This window comes from Pteropus vampyrus, unplaced genomic scaffold (assembly GCF_000151845.1).
Source record: "Pteropus vampyrus isolate Shadow unplaced genomic scaffold, Pvam_2.0 Scaffold186, whole genome shotgun sequence".
Lineage (NCBI taxonomy): Eukaryota > Metazoa > Chordata > Mammalia > Chiroptera > Pteropodidae > Pteropus > Pteropus vampyrus.
This window is the reverse complement of record NW_011888967.1, coordinates 1,337,839-1,350,521: the sequence shown is the minus strand read 5'-3', so window position 1 is coordinate 1,350,521 and position 12,683 is coordinate 1,337,839. Positions and strand designations below refer to the sequence as shown.

The 12,683-nt window shown below is 36.8% G+C and overlaps 1 protein-coding gene across 2 annotated transcripts in view; it reads left to right on the top strand.

The window, feature by feature from the left end:
* Nucleotides 1–12,683, top strand: part of GDA (guanine deaminase) — a 76,950-nt gene that overhangs the window by 52,058 nt on the left and 12,209 nt on the right. For both annotated transcript variants that reach the window (XM_011371264.2, XM_023537354.1), the window contains exons 7-10: nt 838–945; nt 3,524–3,631; nt 5,369–5,466; nt 7,797–7,864. In XM_011371264.2, the coding sequence (XP_011369566.1) occupies nt 838–945; nt 3,524–3,631; nt 5,369–5,466; nt 7,797–7,864 (382 nt within the window). The remainder of the gene's footprint in view (nt 1–837; nt 946–3,523; nt 3,632–5,368; nt 5,467–7,796; nt 7,865–12,683) is intronic.

Here is a 12,683-nt window from a genome sequence, read left to right as displayed (position 1 = left end):
GGCACTGGCCTCTTGTACTCCCTGATCTGGTCTGAAACACAGGTGGTATCCAGCCCTGATGCCCCTGCCACAGGCTGCCTTGGTCCATATATATGTGCATGTCACATGGCCTGCAGGCCCTCAATCAGGCATCTTCCTTTGCAGGTCCTGGGGGTGGTGAATCTATGGAGTCAGTGCTGTTTCTTGTCTCTATCCCCAGCAGGCTGGTTTGTGGCTCCATTAGATTGACAAGCCTCTTCCGTTACCATCTTGTGATGGTCTGATTGGAAACCATAGGAAACCTCAGAATTCCTTTTAATCTAATCTTGGGAGAACTAAGTGGAGCTTTGTGGATCCTTATCCTTACCACCCCTCTATGAGTTCTTCTTTCCTGCTTGGCCTCTCATCTCAGGTGACATCTAAGGCTGTTCTTCAACTAAACAGCTCTCAAGGAGGCCATGACCAGCATACCTCCCCAAGATCTAGAAAGTCACCACCGCAGTTTTAGTCTCCTCATCACTCTCCTTTAAAAGTTCTCTTTGGCCTCTCCATTCTCTTCATAAAGGCCAGCCTAGTGTAGACCTCATCCAAGCCTTCATGTGGATGTGGAGCTGGGGATGGTTAACATTTGGGACAAGATCTTCCATTCAACTTGGTGTTACAGAATACACTACACTCTCCTTTGTCTTCAGCCATAAGTTGTTTCCATGAAACCCAGCGCTTCTACCCACTCCTAGGAAGGGGGACTGTCTCCAAAGATGAAGACATAAAACCATCTTGTTTAATATGCATTTTGGGGTGTGCTGTATACTCATGATATCTATAGTTTCCTTATCAACTCTTTTTGATTATTTCCAGTATTCTAGAGTGAAGCCCATCGTGACCCCGCGTTTTTCGCTTTCCTGCTCTGAGACTTTGATGGGTGAACTTGGAAACATCGCCAAGATCCATGATTTGCATATTCAGGTGGGTATTTTTTTCCTGTTTGTGCATCTGTCCAGACCTGCAAGACTTCTCATTCTCCAAATTCTGACAGTAATCTACCCAGATGTCCTAAAGATATTGCATCATGGGACAGGGAGGGTCATTACAGATGTCACGTAAATCCAGTTCTTTAATTTTTCAGGTAAAAAAGCTGAAGTTCTTGTTCTTCTCAGTTGTCTTTGATCAAGCTTGGAGAAATGAGGACATCATAAGTAATCAAGCGAGATCAATGACAAACTGGTTACCTATTCTCTGTAGGATACATTTAACGCATTTCTTTCCTACTACTACTCTTTTATTTGATGTTTTCTCAGCATTCTAGTTCTTCACTTTTGAAGGAACCACCTATTATTTGAAAAGCAATATGAACCTAATTTCTACCTTACAAAATGCATCTAAAAGCCCTTTTGTTCCAAGTTTCTTAATTTAAGTCAGGAACAAGAAAATCGTATCTTACTTTGTCATTAAGCAGTTGCAATTTAGGGATAAAACACATTTTAAAGCTTCCAGCTGGATTAAAATTGGGAGTTGAGAGCTTCCCTTCCCCCACACAAGCTTTACTGCATACTACGCTAAAATTTTTCTTCTTAAGAGCTGATTATCTTAGAGCAAAGGGCAAGTCAGGGGAAGGGCATTCACAGGGTGGAGGCTTTCTTTTCTTTTTTTTCTTTTCTTTTTCTTTTTCTTTCTTTCTTTTTCTTTTTCTTTTTCTTTTCTTTTTTTTTTTTGCAGTCTGTGATATTTAATTTTTGATTCAATCCCACACAATCATAGGGGAGGAAAAAGTTTTCCTTGACCTTATGTCCCTGCCTGGGTCTGAAAACTATTTAGACAAATATAGATTAACAGCAGAAGAGCATGCAAATATATTTAATGTAAGTTTTACATGACACAGGAGCCTTCATAAGGAAATGAAAACCCAGAGAAACAGTTAAACCTGAGTATCTTTTGCTGGGTTTGATGAAGAGTGCACAGTCATGGGGGAATATAATAGGTTAAGGAGTGTGAGGTAAGCATAGTAACTGAAACTTAGCAAGACCTGTTTGTTCGGATTCTTCTTGGCTCCCTTTGTCTTCAGAAAGAAGGATGCTCCTTTCCTCTGGGTAGGGGCAGGCACCTCTCACATGTGTGTTTCATGACCTGTTTCAGGGGAGAAGTTATAGGGGAAGGTCAGAGTGACCTTCCTGGTCCTGCCATTTTCTCAAACTCCTTCAGTTTAATATGACATAATTCAATATGCCAAGATGCCATATTTCGGGGTCGTGTGTCCTGAACCCCATCAACACACAACAAAATCAAATATATCCTTGCTGGGGGTGTATGTCTGTGTGTATGTGTATTCACTCACATTTATCAAAATGACGCGTATCATCTGGTTTTCTTTTCTTCTCTTCTGATGCCCATGTGTTTCTTCAGTGGTCTGGGATTCCCTCAAGGCAAGGGGTAAAGCTCATCCTATAGATGGGGCATTCTGGTTTTAGAACACCACTATTTTTTCCTTCTATTTATGCATACTCTACTTCATGGAGAGAGGAGAATGGCACTGCCATTCTTGGAAGTGGTAACTTGCTCATGAATTATTTCCCATAACATATATTTACCACCAGTTAGTCTGAAATTATTTTTGTCTTAGGCTAGGTTTTGGTATAGTTACACTTAAGTGTCATGTCTTGAAAACAATTTATGCCTTCTCAGGTTTTGTGGTGCCCTGGAGAAAGGTTGATGTGGAAGCCAGGCCTCCCTTACTTTGCTTGCATGTGGTTTCTTATGGGCTCTTTCTTGGTGACTGCAGGGTTGTCTAGCTTAGTTATTGTCAAACTGTTTTCTGCAGAAGAACTCATTCTGGAAGCCCCAAAATGGGACAGAATGGGGACAGGGTCCCAGAGTCCCAACACTGCTTTGTCCTGAAAGGCAACTTGTTTATGCCTTTTACATATTGAATTTGTGTGAATTTTTATCAGAATAACATATCCAAAGCTAAAAGAATCTTTAAAATCACTCATCTAGCTCAACATTTTTAGTTTGAGCAAAAGGAGCCCCAAAAGAAAGAACTGACTTGCCTTAGATACATAAGGTCAGAACTTGGGCAAAAATTCTCTTTATTTAAATTCCAGTTTTTTTTTTTGTTTTTTTTTTTTTTAATGAGTGAACTAAGCTGTCTGTCTTTTTGATAGCCACCGAACTCTTCTTAAACAGCCAACACCAGAAGAGGTAGGTGGCCACAAATAGCAAGGCTATTAACTCTTTTTAAAGAATGCTTTTTATTTTTGTTTGTTCTGCTATAGTTTGAAATTTGAAAAGAATCTGTTGGAAAAACATTACATGGATTAAAACATTACATGTTTGTGTAACTGCATATTAATAGTTTCTTTGTCACATATGTTATGTTATATATATGACATAATTGTTTTAAATAAAATACATGAATAATCTTCATTGTCTTTCTATGTGGTCTCTCACATAGGCAAGTAGAAACCATTCATATCATTTTGGGGAAGGAAGTATAACTTTTAAAGATATTTTACATTAAAAATTTTAAATATTGTTTCTTTTCTTGTAGAGCCATATAAGTGAAAATCTTGATGAAGTTGAAGCTGTGAAAAACTTACACCCTGGTTATAAAAACTATACAGATGTGTATGATAAAAACAATCTTCTGACAAATAAGGTAAATTGCATATTATGACATAATCTATGTAAATTTGTAAATCTCAGTAGTAATCTTCAGTCTTCTATGACAGGTGCACTTCCCAAATAGAATAAAGTTCCGAGTGTGCTTATGTGTGTGTGTGTGTACATACTTACAAACGTGCCCAAAGTTTCATCCCAGTAAATAAATCTAAGGGCTTCATTGAGAGTGGGAATGTCACTTGATCCAGGATATTTCGTTAGTATCTATTTAAATGTAAATGTGCATTCTTTTGAGTTATCAGATGGTTTCTAAGGATTTATTCTGTAAAGAATATGAATAGGAATGTTAATTATATAGGAAAATTAAAAGTGCCTATTGTAGGGGATCTTTAATTATAGAACATACATAATTAGAATTTTATCTAACATTCACAAAAAATGAGGCATACATGCTTACAAGGAAGAATGTACAATATTGTCCGATGTACATGTATATATCTGGGTACATGCTTGCTTAGAAAAAAATTGGATGACACACACTGAATGTTAAAAGTGATTCTTGCTGAAGGAGATAAAAGAAAGACTTTTTCCTTTTTATTACTAAACACTGAAATTGCTTTTTTAAAAATATGAGTGTGTATTAATTCATAATTAAACAATTTTAAATTAATTAAAATTAATATGAGTGAGGAGAGACCTTAATAGAACAATATACCATTTGGCCTTGGCCTTCAATAAAATGTACAAACTGCATAGAGAGTTTAACTATTGCAGCAAATAACTTCTTAGGGACTATGTCGATGGAGATGTGAATATGACTAACTTGAAAGGTTAATATTCTGCATAAATCTTGTAAATGTCACACTTTAATCTTCATCCTCCATTACATATATTTCCATATGATTAATAAATTAACCTTCAATTTGCATATTAATTTTATTTGCATAGAGGTTAGGAAAATTATATTTTAATAATAATTTTGTGGCCATTGAACCATGCCTCCCAAAGGAGAAAGCTATTTAGATTCAGGTTTTGTACAGAGAGAAAAAGAATTTGAAAGAGTAAAGTCTTATTCATGAAAACCTACAAATATTAGCAAGATTAAAAAGAGAAATGTCTTTTATGTGCAGTGCCTGCCTTCTTGGATCAATTTTACCTTCTGAATTCATGCTTATAAGATATTACATTTTCTAATTTGTATGAAAATGTAAATATTGGTGATGAAATAACTAACATGTGTTTGGTTATATGTGTCTAGACCATTGGTATCTATATCTAACTGGAGCAGAAATAAAGAACGATTCTTTCCAAAATCATTCCCATAGCTTTCATGTACTGAGAAAGGAAGGTTACTTCTAGAAAGTTCTGATTAGACTAGAAATAAGCACAATCTCACCAGTTGTTCACTAGACTTAGAAAAGAAAATTACTTGGTTATTTTCTAAAGTGACGATGCAGGAACCATAATATCTTCAAACTGGGTAGATATCCTATGCTGGAGACCACCTGGACCAACCCTCCTTATTTTATAGATTAAAAAAAAAGATGAGATCCACAAATTTGCTGAGACTTTTGTAATCCAATGTTTTTAAGGGCCTTTTTGAGATGTGGCTTGTACAGAGTGATTTATATGGACAGGTAATCATAAATGTTCTTGTGAGATGGTAACAGACAAGTCACAACTTCTGTCTGTACCTATAATGTCTTGTTGTGAGTTGGGACTAGCTTAAGCATTTTTAAGTGGTAAACTCCATGTAGAACTCTCTTTTCTCCAGACAGTGATGGCACATGGCTGCTACCTTTCTGCAGAAGAACTAGATGTGTTCAGGGAACGAGGAGCATCGATCTCACATTGTCCTAATTCTAACTTATCGTAAGTGGGCAATAATTGATTGATAGATCATGAATATTGGGTTGCAAATTAACAGCCAAATGCCTTTGTTTTCTCAGTCATTTCTCCAGTGTCTCTTTCTATATTTATGTTTGCTTGGGATAGGAACTAGACAGACAAATGTGTACCTGTGCTGAAGTGGGGAGAGAGAGAAAGCACTTAACGAGACATTTTTGCAGAGTATGCATTTGAAGAGCACTACATCTCTTAAAATTTCTGCGTTTGCACAAAACAGAATTGGAAATACAATAGGAAGAGTTCAAAACCAATAGCATTCAAAATTTACAGCTAAGGACTGATAGGGCACATACACCAGCCAGGTGTTTCACAGAGAGGGTGCTTACTTTTCATTACTTTGTGTTGTGCAAACTACTAAAAACACACAAACTAGTAGAAATGATACAGTGCCACTAGAAGCCAACACCCTACAGTATTATGTCACACTGCATTCTAGTTCCCACGGGAGGGTCTTTGTCCCATTGTACCAGAATGCAAAGAAGCTTTATTTATAACTGGTTCTTAACGTTTTGAAAGGTTATATATCCATAAGTAAGTCAAATAAAAGTTATGGCTTGTATCTTCAGAAATAAACTCATAGGTATAAAAATGCTGCACCTAATTTCAGAGAATTCATAGACCTCATGATGCTAATCCATGGATTCTAGATTAAGAATCATGCTCCAAGATCAGAGACAGGAAGGAGCTCGCATTTCTGGTGCCAATCGACCCAGAACAGAACTCTTCTCTCTTAGAGGCACATTGGGATGGATCATTCATATATTCATTCAAAAAATTTATTTAACTTCTGCTAGATTTTAGGTTTTTTTGAGGGTTACTTGTGTTCTCTTGTTTTGAGTGTTTGTACAAGCAGACCATAAAACGAGGATTTGCGTACAAGTAGTTTATTTGGAAGGTGATCTCAAGAAATGCCTTTTTGGGAGTAAGATCTAGAAGGGAAGGAAGTCTTTAAAGAGCACATCATTAACTGAGTTACCACTGTGGGCTCCTGGAGTTTAATCCTGGAAAACTCAGGGAGCCAGTGTATGAAGCCGACTTCAGAGCCATCCTGCCCAAGGGTGGAAGGAGATGGGATAGTTATACCCAAACACCAATCAGTTATTGATGGAGGACTGCTGAGTGGGGGTGAAGAGGCATTGATTCCCCAGAGGTTCTGACCTTCCCCACATAAGGGCAGAGCAGGCTCTAGCAGCTGAAAAGAGCCCTGGCAAAGTGTTGGAGGTGCTGGGAGTTCGAAGTCTAGGGACTTTGCAAATGAAAAAGTGATGTCAGTGGCAGTATGAGAAAGGCACAAGAGCTGCAGTGATTTCTTTCGGGAGTGTTTTGAGAGGTTCCAGGGGCTTCTAGTTTTCAGACATAGAGTGGTCACACATGGCAGGAAATCTTGCCTATGAACAGCTTAGTGACCATAATTATGGTCTAGCGGCCAGATAGGGGAAGGATATGACATCCTTTCGGTTAGTTACACAACATCTAAATTAAAACATGATGCAGTTTTGCAAATTGAGGTTTGAAGTTAAATTTCTTTATGAATACATTTCGGTTTAAATGGTCACTGCTATTTTTTCTTCACCAGCTTTGAGAGATTTATTGCATGTATGTTGGAGCTTTGAAAATTATAATTATGTGCATCTTTGAGCAGACCACTTTGAACTTTGCATCTTCTCAGACTTCTAAGGATCACTTTAGTTCTGTTTCATTAGAAAGATGGCACATCTATTAAGCTCAGGGTAACAAGGTCCAGAATTCAGCTCAGGAACCATCTTGCCTAGTTGCTGCTGTCCTTAGCGGCTGCATTTGAACTGTCAGGCCCTGACTTACCAGTCTGCACCCCCATTTTCAGTAATACTCCTTTTTGATCTTGCAAGTTGCTACTCACTTAAGGTAACAAATTATTCCAGATAGAAAGGCAGTGCTTTATAATTTCTATTTCCTAACATATAAGGATGGGTTAGTTAAAAAAATATTAAAGACCAATAAGACTTTTGGACTAATTGCAAGATTTAATTTCTTCGTTAATTTTTCCTTGCAAATAATCCTCTGCTTTCCCTTCTCGCTCTTGCTTCTTTGTACCCTCTTGAGATTAACCTCAGCCCCAAGGATTAAAGCTCCTTTATGATCCATTTTTACTCCAGGACTCAGATAGTCTGATTTGACTATATGTTTGTGGCAGTGTTAGAAATGATGTGATGGGAAATACCATTTTCAGTGATGTCACCATCATTATTGTTCGTGTCCTTCTCTTATTGGAACCACACAGGTCTCCTTGTTCTGACCATCTCCTCTCTCAACAGGCTGAGCAGCGGCTTTCTCAATGTGCTGGAAGTCCTGGAACATGAAGTGAAGATAGGGTTGGGAACAGGTCAGTGGTTTGCCATTTAGAGCCACGACAAAGTGGCTGATAGGTGCATAACTTTCTATGCAACTCATTTTCAGGTTGCAGTTCTATGTTAAGAAAAATTAATTTTATTATTTGGCAGTAAGATCTTGGGCTAATAAAATAGTGAGGTTGTAAGCAGTAAGAAGATGTATGCAAAGGACGACGTTTTGATGTCACTAACCTCCCAAAAGCTATTATCCGTGTTTACTGTTCAGAGACTAGGCTCCAAAGGATAAGTCCTTCTAAAGAGTTTTAGAGACTCTTTTTTAAAAGTCCTTGATTTTTTTGTTCTCTTTTGTTTTGTCCTGCTGGCTAGGCTTCAATAGATTGTATGTTTTTAGTTTTTGATAACTGTGTCATCACAAATACTGTCAAAAGAAAATTATTTGACCTTGCCATGGTGAACACAAATTCAACTTATGCCAGCATTGAGAACTCTGAGTTATGTTAAGAACTTGCCTTGCTTTTAAACAGTGTTTAACAAAATGAGATTCCATTCCCATGAGCAGTCTGGTATTTGCTAGGCTGAAGGACACTGTTAGTGGCTAATGAATTAGTGATGTATCTCTTTTTTTTTTTCACAGTACATTTTAATTGTTTTTCCTGTGTGTGTGCAGTGCTACTCCCTTTGAAAGTGTGCATCAGTCCCAAATGTCTAGGTATATCCACTGTGAGCCTGCTTTTATTATTGTGTGTGAATGATCTAAAAAGTAATAATAATAATGGTGTGAGTCACAAGGACTTATATTTTCTGTACTTGATGTATCTGTCTTCCTGATATTTAAGAGCATTGAGATGTTTGCATGTTGATAGTGATTTTCATCATTTTCTGTAATAACTCGTCACAGTTAATTTTATATGAAGCAATTCATTGATAAGATACACTATAATACAAAAAGATTTATTAATATTTTTAAATAGGTAGAGTAATTTAGAAGTTTTCCCACATTTTACATGAATCAAAGGAATTAAAAGATTTTAAAAAATTCTAATGTAAGCCTTGAATCATTGAGATTATGTAATACCTAGATATGATCACGGGTGTTAAGGCAGGAAACTGGTTATTTTACCTTCACAGAAAAGTTTTAATGGATAAGAAAAAAAAAATGGCTAAGAGTTTTTGTTACACACTATAGTCAATTAGTAAAAAAGTTAGCAGACATGAAAAAATGTCTGCTTGCCTCTCTCTCGTGTCTAAACCAGGTAGGTATTGCTTTCAAATTTTCTAGGAGTTTGGTCTCTATGATTTAAATTCATCACATGGCTTCTAGTTCTTGACTTTAGGTTGTATAGCTATGGCTTAAAAAAAATTAGATAAAGCTTTAACTGTCACTTATTAGCTATACGACATTGAACAAATTAGGCTTCATTTCCTAATTTCTATTAACAATAAAAATTATAATATCTTCTTATAAGCTTATTTTGAGGCTTAAATAAAAAACCATGTGATATTGTACTAATCAATAAATATAGGCTTAAAAGAAAAAGAACACACTTGGCACATTGTACTAATCAATAAATATAGGCTTAAAAGAAAAAGAACAACATTGGTGTATTGAGCAAATGTTTGGTTAAATACAATGTATTTGTTTATTAAGTTGAAGAACAATGTTGAATTTTACATACTTTCTTGCAGTAGCTACCCTATACTCCACTATTTCTTAAACATGACCTTTGTATATCAACGTGTCCTTCATTCTTAGACTTTAGAAGATTATTTAACCTGATACTATGGAAAGAGGGTAGGTTCAAGAGCTGTTCATTCACCATATCTATAACAAGTATTGGCAGATCAAGACTTGCTCAAATGTTAGATAGGGGAAACCCACATGAAGCTTAATGAAAATATTGCAAAACAAGGAAAGCAGTAACAAAAAGAATAAAAAAATGAGCATATCTCTGAAAATGATCTACTTCAGGATCCAGAAGAGAATTTCAGAAAACTATCATCATCCTTGGAATACAAGAAGACATGGTACTATGAAAAGATCACAGTTGTGATGGAAAAGGAAATTTTTCAAATGTAAGAAGGAAACAGAAAAAAAAAAAAAAGAAGCAGCATGTAGTCTCTCACACACAACTGAAGGGAGGGAAAATGATACAACCATTTTGGAGAACCGTTTGGAAGTTTCTTATAAAGTTAAATATACATCTATATCTGACCCAGTAATTCCATTTTGGAGTATTTGCCCTAGAGACATGAACACATATGTTCGCAAAAAGAGTTGTGCAAGAATGTTTATACTAGCTTTATTCATAATAACCCCACCCCCCAATCCGTCTTCCAATTTAAGGCAAAACTCAAAATACCCTGAGGTATGTTCTGTATTCTTTCCTTCTTCCAGTATCTCAATAAATTAATTACTTGGGATACTAACTCTCCTGCATTCTCATTATCTCCTCCCTACTGGATTATTCCTACAAACACACAAATATTCTCTAGTATCTTCTGGTCGCTTAAAAAAAAAAACCCTCTTGGGTTCCTGCCCCGCCTTTCTTCTTCCCTTCATAGTAAAACTTCTTTACTACGACCCACACTGCTACCACTTTCTAGGCACTCTTCCATTCCTCCGCCCACTTCGGGCTGGCTTCTTGCCCCACCTTCCATGGTAAATATCCTTGTCCTTTCTCCTCTGGGCTATTGTCACTGTGATCTGTTTTGCTGCCAACTGCAAAGGACACCATTCTATCCTTATTATAATGGACTTCTGAGCAATATTTGCCATGGTTGACTACTCTCTCCTTTGTCTAAACAGTCTTATCTTACATTCAGTGAAACTACACTTATTCCCGTGTCCCTTCCTTTTTTTTTTTTTTTTTTTTTGCCAGCCTTTCTTTATCTTCTCTGAAGGTCCTCTCTCCTTTCCCTGGCCATTTAAAAGCTTTCCTCAAGGCTCAGTCCTAGGATCTCTCCTCTTTTTACTGTATATTTTACACTCTTCTTAGGAGACATCATTCATAACCATGGCTTTACACAATCACATGTATGCAGATGACTCAGATCATATCCAGCTCAGACTCCTGTTTGAATTCCAAACCTGCATACTCAATTGCTTAGTTTCCCCTTCCTCTTTGGCCCTTCCTCATAGAACCTCCAAAGGTCACTATATCCCCAAACACTTTTAAGCCTGGTTCTCTTAAATGGCTCTCCTTTTCAGAGAATTCCATTTCTCAAAGTAGAAACTTGAGCATTGTCTTTGGGACCTTCTTCCCCTTTGCATCTCTCCCATGTCTAAACCAGTACAATGCCCAGCCTCATGACTTTTTAATATTTTCTGACTATATCCCTTTTTTCCATATCAGCCACTACCACCTGATGCAAACTGCCATTGTTTCTTGCCTCAACTCCTGCACTAGCTTCCTAATTGGTCTCATATTCATCTTAGGCCCTTCTAATTCAGATTTCTCTTTTCAAAAGAATCACAATGAAAATCCAACCATTTCACCCCCACCTGCTTACCATCCTTCAGTGAGATTTTAAATATGCAAGCCTCTTTATAAGGCCAACAAATCTCTGCATGGTTTGATACCCATCTACCTCCTGCCTCATCTCCCACAGCTCTCTCCGTCTTACACGGGATATCTTTAAATCCTCTCTCTAAGTCACACTCTCTTCTACCACATTCTATCTCTTTGCCCAGAATGCCCTTTATGCCTCTTTTTACATGGCTGAGTTCTTCTCATTCCTGTCTTAGTTTAAATGCCATTGCCTTAATGAAGTCTTCTCTGACTATTCTGTCCAAATGGGCTTTCTACCTCTGTCTTCTCTATCACTAACTGAACACAATTTGCAGTTAATATTTGTTTATATGTCTTTTCTTTCTCTTCCACTAGATACTTAGTGCATATGGAGCCCATAATTTCTATTTATGAGTGCTTAAATAAATCAAGCACATAAAAGATGCTTAGTAAATGACTGTTGATAAATGAATGCATAAGAAATGGACACACACGTACAAAATCATTTCCTTTTATCTTTTCATTGCCCTCTGGCTCAAGTTTTTACTCCTGTGTAGTTTGTTTAGAGTCTTCTTGTAAATAATAGCACCCTTATATTGACTCTGGTAAGCAAATGATAGTACCATTCACAATGGTAGAGGGGCATAGGGTTGGGAGTAGATTTTCTGAGAAAATGAATTCATTTTTCTCCACCACTCCCTCATACAGTTTTTACCGTTTAGTAATTATTCCTCAGCTCTTATGTTACTTAATTGGATTTTTTTTTCAGTACCTGTTGAGACAGGTGATGTTATTTCTATTTTCTGAGAAAATTGAGGTTCATAGGTACTAAGTAACTAAGGTCAACGAAGCAAGAAAGTTCCAAATCCACAGTTTAAAACCAGGTTGGTAAAATGTGATGTTCATTGTTTCTCTTTCTACCCCATTACACTACCTCTTGTTATATGATAAAGTAGGGATTCTACTTGCATTAAATGTGTTGCAGAGGGAAGGTGAAGCCACTGAATTCATCTGACAGGGCAGAGGTCAGGAAGTTACAATCACAATGAAGTTTCTTAGAAGAGAAGAATTGTGACTAAATACCATGGTTTGTGTGGTCCAGAGTTTATTCCTTGATCTGCACTGTATAATTCCTTCGTTGAAAGTTACTTTAGTAACGTAACAACCAGAAGAATATAGGATGATTAAATCATCATATAAGGCAGCAATCTAATAAGACAACTCACAAACATTCTCAATAAATTGCATAGCATTGTTTCCTAATCTATTCTTATTCTTTCTACATGGATGGTTTTAATGAAATATTGAGGAAAATACTACTTTCTGTCCTATTTTCTAAAAC